At 39.4% G+C, this 15,615-nt stretch overlaps 1 protein-coding gene across 8 annotated transcripts in view; it reads left to right on the top strand.

The window, feature by feature from the left end:
• mcf2l2 (MCF.2 cell line derived transforming sequence-like 2) overlaps positions 1 to 11,439 on the top strand; it is a 129,097-nt gene extending 117,658 nt beyond the window's left edge. For 3 of the 8 annotated variants that reach the window (XR_005444154.1, XR_005444155.1, XM_038716845.1), the window contains 3 exons: positions 2,173 to 2,282; positions 4,494 to 4,609; positions 10,547 to 11,439. Coding sequence is in view for 5 of the 8 variants with exons in the window: in XM_038716845.1 (XP_038572773.1) it covers positions 2,173 to 2,282; positions 4,494 to 4,609; position 10,547 (227 nt within the window). In the remaining 3 variants the exon portion in view is untranslated. Of the gene's footprint in view, positions 1 to 676; positions 749 to 1,197; positions 1,309 to 2,172; positions 2,283 to 4,493; positions 4,610 to 10,546 lie in introns of those variants that run through there. The other 5 variants (XM_038716844.1, XM_038716846.1, XM_038716842.1 and 2 more) reach the window with 4 other exon arrangements.
• The last annotated feature ends 4,176 nt before the right edge of the window (positions 11,440 to 15,615 follow it).

The following is a 15,615-nucleotide window of genomic DNA, read 5'->3' as shown; positions in this document are numbered from 1 at the left end:
ATTTAATGCTGTCATATTAACACACAGCTATAGCATGCACAAGGTTAAATACACAGAAGGAGGTATTTAACATGCAGCAAATTAATCCAAAACATTCAAAATTTGACGTTGATGTTTTTTGTGCTGAAGAAAATCAAGTCCGTTTAATCCAAGAAAGATAATTTATTTCACACCTGATGACCCTCAAAAATGTATTTTGTTTATTTTATTCACAAAAAGTAAAGACTTCAACTTCCATTTATGCCAGTAAGAATATCCAGCAAACAACTCTCAAGTCTTCCAACTCTCATGATGGTCATTAATTAAGTCAGTCGTTCAGCGGCCTACATTTTTAAAACGTACTTGTGCAACAGGTAAAAGAGAACTGAGAACAGAGTTTTCTCTTGATATACTCTTTCCCATTATTGCTGTTCCCCAGTAGGCCACTGCTACCTCTGTGTACCAGATGACAGTGACAATTATCATACGATTGTGGTTCTTTTCATAATGGTCTGTCATAACAAACATATGTGTATATATATATATATATATAATGTGTGTGTGTCAAAAAGCTGTTATTTTAACAGATAATGTTGCAGGTTTCATGTCTGAAGGGCTTGTTGTCTAAAGGGGGTTTGTGGGTAATGCTGTCAGTATCTAATTATGCTTGTGGTTGCATGTTATTTCCTCTGGCCAGGTCCCCTCTCTGCTAGCATAAAGAGCAAGAGACACGAGATAAAGAGTGACCCCACTCCCTTTGGTTATGAAGGTATATGGACATGCAAAAATAGGGCATGTATATAATGTACAGTCTTCGAGCATGCTGGGCCTTTTAGCCTGTTGTTTGGTTAATTAGGCACCTCTTTTTGTATTTGTGGATGATATGTGCTTGCTCACTTTTCGAATTTTCCATTTCTGGCCTGCTGTGTTGACTTGTTGTGATTTGTGATGTGACGTTTCAAAATGCATGAGCATCAAAGAGAATCAGATAAAATATTTTGTTGTAGTTTTTGTGTGTTGAGGGGTTTGTTGGTTTTTAGGCCCATTGACTACTTGGTTGATTTCTGCATGAGTAGAGTTGCACTGCTCTCTTTACTAGAAAGACTGAATCTCATTACACTGAATCTATCACGACCCTCATGTTTTAACTTTTGGTTGACGATGTTAAGGGACGATCATGATGAAAAGTATGGTATAAAGCATTTGGCTTCCCTCCAGATACTTTGCGTGGTGCTATGGCTGCAGTCGGGAAACGTCAGAGCATGATTAGCAGCACTGCTACTGCTGCTAGTGACACCTCAGCTTTCCCTAGATCCACCTCCCAACCAGGTAACCACATAGGAGGACTCATTTGTGTGTGGTTGTCTTCTTGGTGGAATTGATTTCAGTGTTAACATATAGTTTGTTTTAGTATTGTCTTCTTTCCATAGTTTCTAATCCATAACTTCATCTTCTTTCTGCAGATATTGATTTCTACCCATAGATCGATCTTAAAGAAGTAGAGTTAGATGGAGGCAGCTGGAATGCTACCACTAGTTCCCTCTCCAAACAGCTCCAAACAGCTTGTGCAGCACAGTCCAAGAGTTCTGTAGCCAAATAAGTGTACTTTTGGTCAACAAGTCCTCATACATCAGTAACAAAAATAAGCTAGTAGCTTAGCTCACTACATTTTCCAAGCTTGCCCAACACTGATTATTATTATTGTTATTGTATATTTAAAAATCAAATATAAAAATGGTTCATTGGGCTTTCTGACTTGGTGCACTCTCTAAGGGCCAGCCACCACTGCTATAAACCATCCACCAATTAACAATGACCTCCTTCTTAAGAAAACATTACAATACTTGTACCAATGATTTGGATTACCACAAGAGGTCGCTTGTCAGGGAAAACATGTTGTTTTAAACATTTGTGGCATTTTCCAAGAATGTGTTTCAGTGACCAGCAAACTCTCAATGATAATTATAAATTACATTACTTTCAGAGACATTTTCTGTATGAGAACGTTGGCTAGAGGTTCAATTATTGCAAACAGATTCATCACGCTTTCACAAGACAAATTACTTAACTGCACAGCATCATTGCTGTCCTGTCAATAAACAGGAAAAACACCATCTTCTGCCAAGTGGAAAAGTAATCTCCTTGTTTATGAGTACATTGCAGTGGTTAATAATCTGTATTGATTCCCGTCAGGCTGGGTCCAGCGGCGTCTCCCTTCTATGGACGCAGACGACTTTGAGACGATCCCCTCCAGTGCAGAGGAGTCCTCCAACTCTTCAGAAGAGGAAGGCAACAATAAAAATGTAGGAAACACTCAAGATTGCAGCTCAAACCCAGATATCATATAACACTCATGACTGGGCCTAGTTTTAAAATGTATTTAATGGTGAAACTTTACAAAACTCAAAGTTGCAAATCATTTTGAATTAAAACAAGACAAGTTCAGGACCAACCAACAATTTGAAACCTTGACTCAAATGAAAAATGTAGCTCGACTCGACTCATTCCGGCTCTGCTGGGTCACGTCAGCTTTCTACAATCACTCACCGGCCCTTGAAAGCTCTCCACTCATCCTTCACTTTTCACTCCTTTCTACTAAATCCCCTTCTGATCCCCCTGAAAGAGGCTTCACTGCTTAATTATTTCCCGTGGACATGTGTCTCGTTAGCAGTGGGCATCTGACATTTAAGAAGAAAGTGAGGAGAGAGGAAAGACAGTGAGAATTATAGCTGCACAGGTCTGCTGGCTGTGGAAGCCAATGATAATCTGTGTGATGTACAGTAGAGAGCCACACAGGCACACAAGCAACACACAAACTGAGCATGTAAGTGGCATACACAAGCACACACTCTCTTTTTTAATTTTGCATCATGCGATAGATGACAAATTCAAATATTTCCATTTTTTAAAAAATCGAGAATTTGTGAACTCAATACAACTTGCAGACAGCAAAGAATAAGTGAGACACCCAACTTTCTGTGGTGTATTGATGTAATCAAAACTTCATACTCATCTACACTGTACAATATTACAGTACAAACTAAAATAGTCAATCGTTTCGCAAAACTGTCAAGGAGAGGGCAGTTTGCAGTCATCCTGTCAAATTACTTTTGATCCCTTTCTGTGCTATGCTGATTTATATGTTTTTATAAGCAAGCAGTCAAGAGGAGAGTGAATGCTGGACTTGAGTTCATAATTAATTGGATCAAGTGTGTGTGATGTTCTTGTTGTGGTGTTTAACCTCCCAAACAAGCTGATGGCTGCAGTTTTAACGAACAAATCCAGATTTCACTTTTTTCAACAACCTTTTGCATTTCTTCAAAATTTACCATAACTCAAAGACTTAGAAACCCTACAGTTTTGAGGGGAAGCCTAATTAATGTGCACAAACTGCAGCTACAACCTGGACATGAGATGAGCAGCAGAGCACCATCAGGCAGGTTTCCTCGCATCAGAACCAGCTCTGCATGGACTGCATGACTATGAAACTTTATAGCTAGATTTCACCACACCACTATCACCTGCTCATATTTATTTATACTATGTATAATATATAACCACTAAGGTCACTTTATGTTGTTATTTATTATCATTTTCACAGAATTCATTTTTACAGCATGAATTACCGTATTTATATATATATATATATATATATATATTTGTTTGTTTGTTTTTATTTTATCCATATTTTCATAATATTCTCAATGATGACTCTGCTACAAATATTTAACAGGGAGATTCCAACCAACGAAAGTGATGTGACATGACCAGCTACAGTAGATCATTTAACAAGAGTCACCACTCTCTCTAACTTTAAAACACTATTATGTAAGATTAGTTTTTTTGTGTGAGCAAGTGTGACAACACAAGACATAGCAATATTACAGTATTATTTAGAAAGAATGCCAGCTCGTCATCTGTCTTGCAGCCTTTTATTTCACGTAGCTCTCGCCAACATCTTTTTCTCTTTTCAGCTTCCTCCGTAAATGTCCTTTATGGTCTCATTGCCTCTTCCATTAGCTAACGTTATGTCCATAGAGGCTGCTGAGCCCGGTTATGTTGCCTTCTCTCCCGGCTGCGGCGGCGCTCTCCTCCAGCAGCAGCATACCAATACCAAACTTGGGTGGCAAGCTGGCCAACAAAGCTAGACAGCAGCTGACGCAGAAGCACTTACAGTAACGTCACCGATGTCCGATGTGTTATGTAGTAAGTTTGCCAAAATATACTCAATATTTATAGCCGTATATACGTAAAACCTCTTTGCTCGAGTCGACAACTTAAGACAGGCAAACATCAAGCAAGTTATTACTGACTTAGTCCAACAGAAGGCCAGCGCAGCACCTGTCCTGCATCCTTTCAGTTCGTTTAGCCCACACCGACAAGTAAAAGCCAATCCAATATTTACTCTTTTCTGTCCTCTTGCTTGGTCAACCTCATGTAATCGGCTGCTGGGATTTCATGTGAATGTAATTTCAAATAAATGCAGAGTTGGACTCAGTCGATTCTTTCTGCAGGGTGACAGTGGTCGTTACCGGGTGCAGCTGACCTATGAGTCTCGTGAAGCGAGCGACCTCTCTCTGGAGAAAAGTGACCTGGTCCAGTTTCTAGAGGAAGCGGAAAACAGACACTGGTGAGTTCTAGCTAGCTCCACCACACAACTGTTGGAAATTAGAGAGAAGTTAAAAAGAGACTAAAACAAAAAGTACATGTGAAGGACAGCATAACTAATATCAGTTTACAAGCAAACCAAATCTCTAACTCTGTAATCGCTCATTTTAAATGTTGAGAAAGCTCTTACAACTGTTGTCACAATTATAAAACACTATTTAGTTTACCATGTGGCGCTGCAGCTTGGATGACATTTCAGCCACGATTAAGCCACTAGGCTAGTTTGTCTTTGTTCCATTCTGACAAAAGAAACAAAAAAATATGTAAATGAGAACAACTATATCATTTTGAGAAATAGCCATGGGTCCTGATATACTGTAAAAAACATGGACGCAGTCTCCACGACGTCACCCATAGGTTTTTGAAGAGAAGATGTGTAGGGCCATCTTGGCAGTCCCTGACTCCAGCTAATCCAAAAATAGACAAAGAGTTGGAGCTGAGACGGGCCAAATGAAAGACCTAGCGCAAGGGTCAGCAAATAAGTCTGACATCGGACCAAATTTTTTTCCAGCCGTTACATGACGGGCCAGAACATTATTTCAGTTAAATTATTTCAAACCGTTGGGTACTCATGTGCATGTTTAGCTCAGTGGGTAAAGTGAGGGACTCCCGTTGGAAGAGTTGTATGATAAATCTCCGGCAGACTTTTTTTTTCTCCCTTGTTAAACAAATTGATTAGCCTATAAGGACACTTTTGCACATGCTCACAATAAAGCATGTGCTGCAGTGCGTGTGCATCCCGGCGTTTGATCCACATTCAGAAACATATGGACACTAATTTTCATTTCCCTGAGAAACAGTGAGGCGGTTGTTTAAATTTTTACATGGCATTGACCAAATGTACAGTATGAGCATACTGTACTGTAAAGGGAGAGCCTGGGGCATGAGAGTCAGTGTCACTGGGGGTCCTGGGCCCTGTTGATGAGGGACACTGCAGACACAAAGAAATTGTTCTTGTGGCATAAGGCTTTGGTCCTGATGGACTGCAGCCTCCTGCCCGAGGGGTGTCTAAAACATTTTGTGTCTGGGGTGGGAGGGGTCAGCCACAATTTTTTCTGCTCACCTCAGAGTCCTGGAGGCGTACAGGTCCTGGAAGGATGGCAGATTGTTTAAACAACAACAATGGTACAATTTAATACAGGACTGTAGGTTAGGTTGCAGTACATGATGATGGCTTCTACTTTTCTCATCACTTGTCTATGTTGATTCTTGATAATTTAACACTATCTTTGGAGATATTATGAGTCACTAATAGACTGGCTAATGTGCTTTGATTTAAATAAGTAATTGCAGTTATGATAAATCCTATTTATTTTAATGTTTAATTTTTTTTTTTACACACACACACACACGCTTACTGTTTCATTTAGTTATTTATTTTATTTAAATTTTTTATATTTTTAAATTTTTTTAACACACACACATGCTTACTATTATATTTATTTTATTTTATTTTCAAACACACACACTTACTGTTTTATTTAATTATTTAATTACAATTTTTAAGCTTTAATTAATTTTTTAATGAAATGTATGGGGTTGATTATTCTTATGTAGTTTGTATGATGCTTTGGCAATATTGTTGTTACACATTCATGCCAATAAAGCTAATTTGAATTGAATTGAAAGAGAGGGCAAGAGAGAAAGAGAGAGAGGGATGGAAGGAGAGAGAGGGGAGGGAGGCAGCCTACACAATATCCACACAGAGGTACTGACAGTGAAGGTAATGTTGCTATAGACTAAATGAAAAATGGTACAGATATTTATAATAGTGTTAATGATAACAGTCGTAATGTTAATGATTATAATAACAATAATAACAACAGGACTAGTAACAATAGTTGTAGCAACCACAGATCCAGACTCCACAGCTCCAGAGCCAGAAAACCTGCAGGAAGTGATAGGAGGAGAGAGGAGAGGGACGAGAAAGCACAAGACTACCAGAAAGGGGAGAAGTTGTGTTAGTAACATGCAATAATGGGATGAGGTTACATACAGAGGGAGAGAAAGTAGAGGAGAGAGGAGCTCAGTGCATCATTTATGCATACAATATGTGCCTGTTAGGATGTTGTTTGTGGAAAACTATCTAAATCTGTAAAACCTGTATCCCTATTTTTCAGGGTGTACATGTTTATATTTGAATCAGGCTGGGTAACAACTGAAATGTGTTTTTTTGTAGCACAGTATCAAACTGTCAACCACCATCAGATTTCATAATCTTATTTAATTAAAAACTTTTAATTTGATCATAAATGAAACCAGAATTTTGCCATTTTTTAGACTATTGTATTTTCTTGTACAGCTGATTGTATTTAGATATAATTTAACATTTGTGAAATCAGCATATTCTGTTAATTGAAAAAAATATATTCTGTAGAATGTTTGTATTCCTCAAAGGTTTTGGTTTGGTATTGTGCTGAATCGCTGAAATCAAACCTAATATTGCATCAAATGAATCATTACAAAACACTTCCCAATCCTGTATATAAACCTGGACAAATTAGCACGAACACCTTACACTGTCAGGACGTGCCAGTGATATGTGCGTCATGTGTGTCATACCTTGTGACACACTGCCACTCTGTCCACAGTGTGTGCTGCCTCTAGCCTAATGCATGCTGGGCTCCAGCCTCCCATGACCCTGAAGCACAAATGGATATAAAAATGGATGGATGGACCTTACAATATAATGCAGTGCAAAACAACAACACTATAAACTTCAGATATTGAGTTGAATCCACCCCCTCTGACAGGGTATCAAGAAAAATCGGACATTAAGCTTCAGTGCGGCAGCATTTGATGCAGAGCTGTTGGATTGTGTTAAATTGTATTAGTGTTCATGGTATTTTGTAGTTTTGCATAAGGAAAGCCTTTTTCAGCTTCCTCCACTGCTATCTGTTATCATTACCCACGCCATGCTTCCCTGGTTATAAGTCTATCTTGAGTTTGGTCCACATTTATCAACCAAACCTGAGGAAGGAAATGAGAGCAGTGCAACAGCTGCTCCTCTGCTGCCCTGCTCTCTTTCTCTACCAGGATAAAAGGCTCAGTGCGGCTCGTTTGGGAATAAAATTTTATTCACTAACATTACCTTGATGAAACAGTGGGAGATAGAACAACAAAACGACTAATGACTAATGGCCTATTGCCAAATCAAAGGAGGCTGCTGAAAACACGGTGGCTTCAGATGAATAATAAATCATCAGTTTCATTCACCCTAGCTCAGCCATCTATCCTTTTGACTCACCAGAAAAACAGGGGCTACTGCCTTTATGGAGAAACAGTCTCTGGAATCCATCGCTGAAAGAGTGGTTTGGTGTAATGAAAGCTCTCTGCATTTGGAAGTGACTAATCCTCTTTCAGATAAAAGCTCGACTTGCGTTGAATATGCTCTTTTTTCATCAGCTCATGCATATTTCAGCCCTTAAAACAACCTCCTGTCGTCTGCATCTGTGGGTTTTTGCTGCTAAAAGGTCCCACACACTCGCCTCTACTGTACATTTGAGGAAAATAAAGAATTCTGAAGTCCTACCTTTTTTATTAGCTTTTTTTTTGGATCAAAGTTCATACAACTGTATAGAACTTTACACAATGTGCCTTATGAACTGTGTGTGTCACATACACCCTCAAATATGTATGTGCATGGGTGTGTGTGTTTGTGCATTTGTGTATGTCCATGTGGATTTAGCTACATGATTTGTGTGTATAGATAGGCTTCTGGGAAGTGTGTGTTTGTGTATGTGTCTGTGTCACTTTTTCCAACACAAGCCGTAATATGCTTGCTAACGTACGTCCCATGAGTGTGTTACACCTCTCCAGATTTTGCCTTTCATTTCACACCCACAGTGCACACAGTGTCCCTGTGGCAGCCCCTGTGGGCTTGCTGTTAGCAATGTGTGGTATATTTGTGTAAGGACTGAGAACACATTAGCACACCTGAGCACATCCTGACCAGTATGATCAGAATAAAGAGGGAATCATTTCACTCTGATGTGTAATGTCAGAGTCTTGCAGACACTACCTTTGTCTTCAAAGCCAAATTTTACCAAAGGTAGAGGCTGGTGGCTCAACTGGAAAAAGAGGCAGATTACAGTCATGATTTGGGAATCACAACTGATCAGACCGAGTTGGACAGAACTGATTCCAGTCAGGCCAGTCGCTGTTCCTGCAGACAAAGTTAAAGAGAGATAAAATCATACCATCCGAAGAATTACGTTTGTATTAGATGATTCATCAGATAACTGTTTCTGTCCAGTGCCAATGTTCAGTGTAACCTTTTAAAAAGAGAGGTGAGAATAACCCACACTTTCCAGTAGCTGCAGTCTCCAGAAGAACCTAGAAGTTGTTTTGCTTGTGACGCAAACAGCATTGTTCACATACTTGCCTGCGTGCTTTGCGTGTACCTGGAGGTTTAAACGTAAATCCACTAGGGGGCAGATCAGGGCTAGATCATCCTTCCTTGACAACCTCCAAATTTGCACGTAAGCAAACCAAACATAGCGACACTCAAGGAGGTTGTGATTTTAATGAGACATCATTACAATCTCGCTAATTGCAGACTAGCTCCAGGAGTTTTATTGTAAACATCCCGCCATAAATCTCCTTTTTTTAAAGTCTGCTGCTGACCACCTTCTTCTTTTGTGTTTAATGGCGGTTGGAAAACCAACTGCATACCACCACCACCTGGGCTGGTGTGTGGAACAGGAGATGCTGCTGACCTGCCAGTCAGGTTGACATACTGCACCACGTTCATGTGCTGAATTGCATCTCGCTACGTGTAGCGTTAATTTGTGGAGACGTGCACAACCTACGCTCCAGAGGAACGCAGGATGCGCGTGGCAGCCATTGCGTACGCGAACATGCAGTTAAAAGCAAGTATATCAGGGGCTTAGCCCTCCCCAATAACTTTTATCAAGAGTTTTAAATGTAAATGCTCCGTATTTGTATTTGGCCGTTAATCTGAAGGTCGGCGGTTCAATCCCCAGCTCCCCCTGGTGTGTGTCGAAGTGTCCTTGGGCAAGATACTGAACCCCGAATTGCCCCTGGCGGCTGTTCCGCCAGTGTATGAATGTGTGTGAATGATAGTTTGGTTTGAGCACTTAGGCTCAGTGTGTGACTGGTGAATGCAGATGTAGTGTAAAAGTGCTTTGAGTGGTCAAAAAGACTAGAAAGGCGCTATACAAATACGGAGCATTAACATTTACAATAGAGTGCAGAGGACAATGCAGGCAATTTTCAGGCTGGTGTTACGTTACTCTTAAGGTACCATATATTTCTGTCATACTGGCTAAAATTCACAAATCCAGTTTAGGTCTTTTACATGTTTCTAAACATGTTCAAAGGTGAGGACATCTGGTCAACCAACCATCAGTCTAGTGGCTTCATTGACAATATTTCAATGAGACTTGTATGTGAAACATGCACAGCCCTTACTCTCCTTCTCTTTTTTTGATAGTGTGTGACAAATTCCTCACATGCTATCTCTTCATACTCCTCACTTTCCCCTCTTTTCTGTTACTTTCATCTGTTTCTTCTTCTGTTTCTGAGGATTTCTTGGAGGACAGAATTCTATGCTCTAGCAGTTGACCTTCAGTATTGGTTAAGTGGAGCCCATTACCAGAAGCCCTCTTCACCTGTTTGTGTTGATTGCCCATTTATCCGTCCCTATGATTTTTTATGCATTATACTGGGCTGATGTTGCAGTTATTGAACTCCTTACTATTATGTCTCCTTGTTTTACACTCCTATTAAAGCTGTATATTTTAGAGATTTATGTTGTATTGGCACTGCAGTACAGCTGTGCGTTACTCTTCTTGCCACAGTTTGTCCATGCCTGTTTTATATATCATTTAACACTTTTGAAAATGGAATCTAACTTCAGTCTTTATTGTTTTTCCAGATATCTTCAGTGATCTGCATACAGCAGCACTCTCCAACTTGAACGAAAATGAAGCAAGGACGTGTTTCAGGACAGCATATAAACATGGCTGACTACTGACAAACATTTTTTGTTGGATCACAAACATGGCTTATAACTCAACTGTAATTTGCTATGATGGGCTTTAAATATGAACAACTATTCATTTTCTACTTGTAGTTCTTAATGTTGGACTACAAATATGGCCTGCTATTGTTTTTCAACTGTAGTTTTTTCTCATTAAAGCTTCTCAGTGAAACCTCTGTAAAATGCTGGAACCTTTACATGCCTGAGTGCCACAGTGGGAAAGCCATATAAGAATTCTAATTCAAGGAAGTACCAGCTGCCAACTGTGGACTGAAGACTGCATGGATGTGGACACTGAACTTTATATCAAATTTGAATTAATTCAGATTACGCACTGTAGAATATGCAATTCCTGAGTGGTTGGGCTGGATACCTGGAAACTCAAATCCCATTTCTGACTCGGATAAACTCTTTCAGACCAGCCTCTGATGAGGCGCTTCAGCAGCTTTGCCTTTTCAGGCTCAAAATACTGACACTTTACAGTAGCTGCAGTCTCCAGAAGAACCTAGAAGTTGTTTTGCTTGCCTTTTTTTGCCCTGGTAGAGCACCCACATAATGGCATTACATATATGTATTATCTCAACTTGCTCGTTCTCCCCTTTTAGACTTGCATCTGTATAAATTGCTCCAAGACGTTAAGAGAGATCATATTTGACTTTATATCCCAGTTGTTCATCTCTGTGAAGGTGAAAAAATATTTATTTTATATATGGTTTAATCCATCAGAGGGAAAAAACTTTGTCATATCCTCACGTGTTCTACATATAAAGCACTTTTTTGGACAGACACCTTTTATATGTATATCATTGTTTAGAGATCATCTCATGGTTCCTTTTGGCATAGGTAGCGCCAAGACATCATGCTTGGGGAGTCAACATTTAGTGGTCAAACAGAACAGCTTTTGGGGGGGGGGAGTCCAAGACGTAGTTCTCGGGACTGAATTTGTTATTATGTATTATGTTTGCTACACCATTTACATATGAATCTAAAGCAAACAACAATGATAAAGGAATGTAACACTGTTTGCTTGTTTGTTTTTTGTCACTTGGTGCAGAAACTGCCATATAAAGCTGATATGGCTAACATGTTAGCAAAGAATTGCCAATTTACACAGAGACATAGAGTTACTTTGGGATTCATTTGGAGTTGTGTTTTTGACGTCCTGACATGTAAGTCAAATATTAACTCTCCATCTAGCTATTTTTTGGTCTTCAACTTTTGAGAGCTGCGTAAATTCTCTGTGTCGAGACAACCTAATCGCTAACTTTGTCTGTCTGCCTTCTGGTCACAAGCAAGATGGCTTGCCTTCTGCTGTGTCCAGAAACAAGGAGTAGCACCAAACAGTGAGTGCCGGCCATAAAACCAAAACAATGAGCTAAAAGAGGCTATTAACATCCATAGAGCTGAGCGGAACTGCAGAGCTGGGTGATAATTCTCTACGGATTATCATTACCAGCAACCCCATTCACATGCCACATAGTTATTTGACTCAATATTTAAATAAAATTATTGATTGGTGTGGCTTTAAAAGAAACGTGTCAACAATTGAAAAATCAATCTATACCTATCTATCAACAGTTACATTACTTTCCAGCACAAAAAGCCTGAGAGAAATAAATGAATCATAATGTGTTTCCAGTTTTTCCGTTATACATGTACAGTTAATAACAGACAGAAGAAGCCAAATGGCTTTTGATGGAAATTAAGCATTACAGCAGTATATCTCTTCTTCAGATGGCTGGGGTGGTGGTTTTAACAAATCTCTTTAGCATAATGGGATTTTCAATAGCAAGCTTTTTGAGCACATTTCACTCTTTTGCTGCATGTCAGAAGCTCTCAAAAGGCCGGACATGTACAAGCATTGTACTTTTATGCATTTTAAGACTTGATGTAGAATAGCTCCGCTAAAGATGTTACAGATATGAGTTTGCAAGAATGTTGAAGTATGTGTAGACTTTATACCATTGTGAGTAAGCTAATTTTCAATGGATATTATTTCAAATATTGAATTAATTCATGGACACAGATCTCGTCATGTCCTCTTGATTTATCTCCACAGAGACCAGATTGATTGTATTCTAACCTTAAAATTCCTTTTTTTGAGTGCCGGGTCATTTGGCCGAATCCAAGCAATTGTTCAGCTTTCAGCAATATCAGATTCAGGAGAGTTTGCTTACACCAGTGTTTTTGTTACCTGGGATTTATTACCCAGGGCCCCAATGGGGGGAGGGCCCTTGAGAATCCTGGAATGAAAAGGTTTTTTTTGCAATGTTATATTTTAAAGCAAGTAGTTTCATAACGATGTTAAAATTGGCCGAACAAATCGGTTGAGAGACTGAACTTTGCATACCCCCCAAAGAAATTTCAAAATAGTGGAGGCTCTGAGGCCCCTCTCACCCCTTCCAATAGAAGCAAAATAGTGTAGTCTGCCACACACTGGGATTTATCTCTAACTCTGATTTCTGATGTAGGAGCATAAATGTGTCTTGTGACAGTCATGTCTGTTGAAACCAAGTTACCAAAAAAGAAAAGAAAGAAAGCAAAGTGAAAGAAAACAACTGCCAACTAATTTCTCTCAAAACAAAGTTGAGCACAGTCACAACTTGCATTTAAAGAATAGTTTAAGCTGATATCAGAAGTTTAGATTGAAGGCAGGAATCTAGCTTGATGCATATTTGCATAGGAGGCCAGAACATAAGTTATTATCAGCATCATAAATTAAACTTTCTGAAGTTTGAATTATTTTGATTTTAGGCCTACATTCCTTTGAACCACTAACTTACACTGTGGAAGATAAATTAAATGGGCTGAAATTGTACAAATGGCAATGTAATCATTTATTTGAAAGTTGATTCTTGTTTCTGCAAATCAAACATGACTCTAGTGAAGTCTTGCTCCGTTTAATAGTATAGTGAGTGTTTACTCAATGTAGATCTTTCACAGCTATGATTTCAGCTTTGTCTTGTATGTCTTGTTAATGAATGCTTCATTAAACATGAAGAAAAAACATGTATTATTGTTATTGTTATAAACATGATAGTCAGCAATCCTCATTTAACCATAGTAAAGTAATTGTAGGATACAGTGTGTTGAGAAAAGAGGACTGAAATGTGGTGGGATTTCAAACTGTGTAGACTTAAGCACAAATCACAGATTTGTATTACTCGTAGGTGTCATTTACGCTGGGGACTGCAAAATCAGGTCACGGACTGAGACCGACCAAACAGGACACAGGATTACACTAAAACATGGAAACCTAAGACTAGGGACTCAAGCAGGTAAAAAACATGCAGATAAACATAAGAACTAACTTTGCTACAAAACCCTAAACATGACAAGATCAAATAAAGCTTATAGAAACACAGAACCCAAAACCATGAAACCAGATACAGAGTAAACTAGGACATGTGAATGAATAATAAACAAGGCTTCATAGAGAAACACAGAACCAAAAACAGACTTAAACAGGATCAGTAGAACACAGAACAAACATGGGCAAAACAGTAGCACATGCGAAATGGAATCAAAGCAAGACCAGAATCCTTAACTCATAGCAATTTGCACCTTAAGAAATTCAAGTACTCCTGTGTTTTGTGTGGTAAAAACAGTTCAGTAGTGACTACTCTAATCACCACCACAATTTAATGTGTACGGTTGTTAGCTCAATTATTTGTAAACACCCATGCAAAAACAACCTCAAGTTTAATTTAAAAGCTGATAGCTCAGTAGGATGCATTGTGTATTTTGTAATTCATAATCCGAATAGTCAATTATTTGTTTCAATAATCGATAGATTAATTCCATCCATCCATCCATTGTCAACTGCTTATCCTGCATACAGGGTCGCGGGCGAGAGATTAATTGACTATCAAAATTGTCGTTAGCTGCAGCCCTACTTTGGGAAGCTGTCAACGGCTTATATACTAACGTAGCTAGCTACCTAGCTAGCAATAGCGCTTTCGGTCTAGACAGGGCGTCTCACCCTTACCCTAACCATCACAGGGGGGTGTTCCTAACCCTAAGTCAGCGATTGTATGCATGGCGACTAGCTAACCCTACAGCTTTGCACGTTATCCGTAATAGCAGCTAGGGTTAGCCTCCTTTGTGTTGCTACTTTGTTAAATTGTTGTCATTATTAGAAATAAGAAATGTACCGCTGAATAAGGTTTTTCATATCTTAAGTATAATCCTATTACATCATAGTGAACAGTTTAATCTCCAGTGATTACAAACATTTGGTTTTCTTTACTTGAAAGATTTAGTTGGATTATTTTGAATAGGCAGATTTTCAGTGATCTTCTTTGACTAACCGCTTTTGCGCACGTGCAGAACGGATCTGGCAGGCAGCACAGATTTGGTACCTACACTGTCCAAGGCCTGAAAGTGACCCGCATGTGCAGAATAATAAAACGACGCCACACGCAGCAGCCCGCTGTTGTGCAGAGGTAAACAAGCCACAGAGGTTAGCTCCGGTTAGGCGCGGTTAGCTCCTACTACTTCATTGCCCTCTCCCGGTTTACTCCTGGTGTCACATCTAGGCGGGGCAGCTGGGGCTCAGGAGGTAGAGCGGGTTGCCTGTTAACCGGAAGGTCGGCAGTTCAATCCCTGGCTCCTCCAGGCTGCATGTTGAAGTGTCCTTTGGCAACATACCGAACCCCGGCTGTTCCACCAGTGTATGAATGTAGATGTAGTGATGAGTGGTCAGGCTATACAGAGCATTTACATGTACATCTCTCCCGAATTAAGACAAATGTTCAAAACTTTCCGTCCTTTCCATGACATCATTACTGTTTCTGCCGCTGTACAGCCCATCTGCCCAACAACTCTCTCTCGCTCTACTGCGTCTGCTGGGATAAGTAGCATGAATGTTACTTATACATGTTCTCGCAAAATGACCATGTGTTTTCAGGTGCTGTCATACTAACACTGTATTTTTAAAAACATATTCTGGTATTTCTTTTTCT

This window comes from Micropterus salmoides, unplaced genomic scaffold, assembly GCF_014851395.1.
Source record: "Micropterus salmoides isolate LMB-PRFRI ecotype aquatic unplaced genomic scaffold, ASM1485139v1 Ms_hic_scaffold_13, whole genome shotgun sequence".
Lineage (NCBI taxonomy): Eukaryota > Metazoa > Chordata > Actinopteri > Centrarchiformes > Centrarchidae > Micropterus > Micropterus salmoides.
The sequence above is the reverse complement of the archived record's forward strand: the minus strand, read 5'-3'. Positions and strand labels throughout refer to the sequence as shown.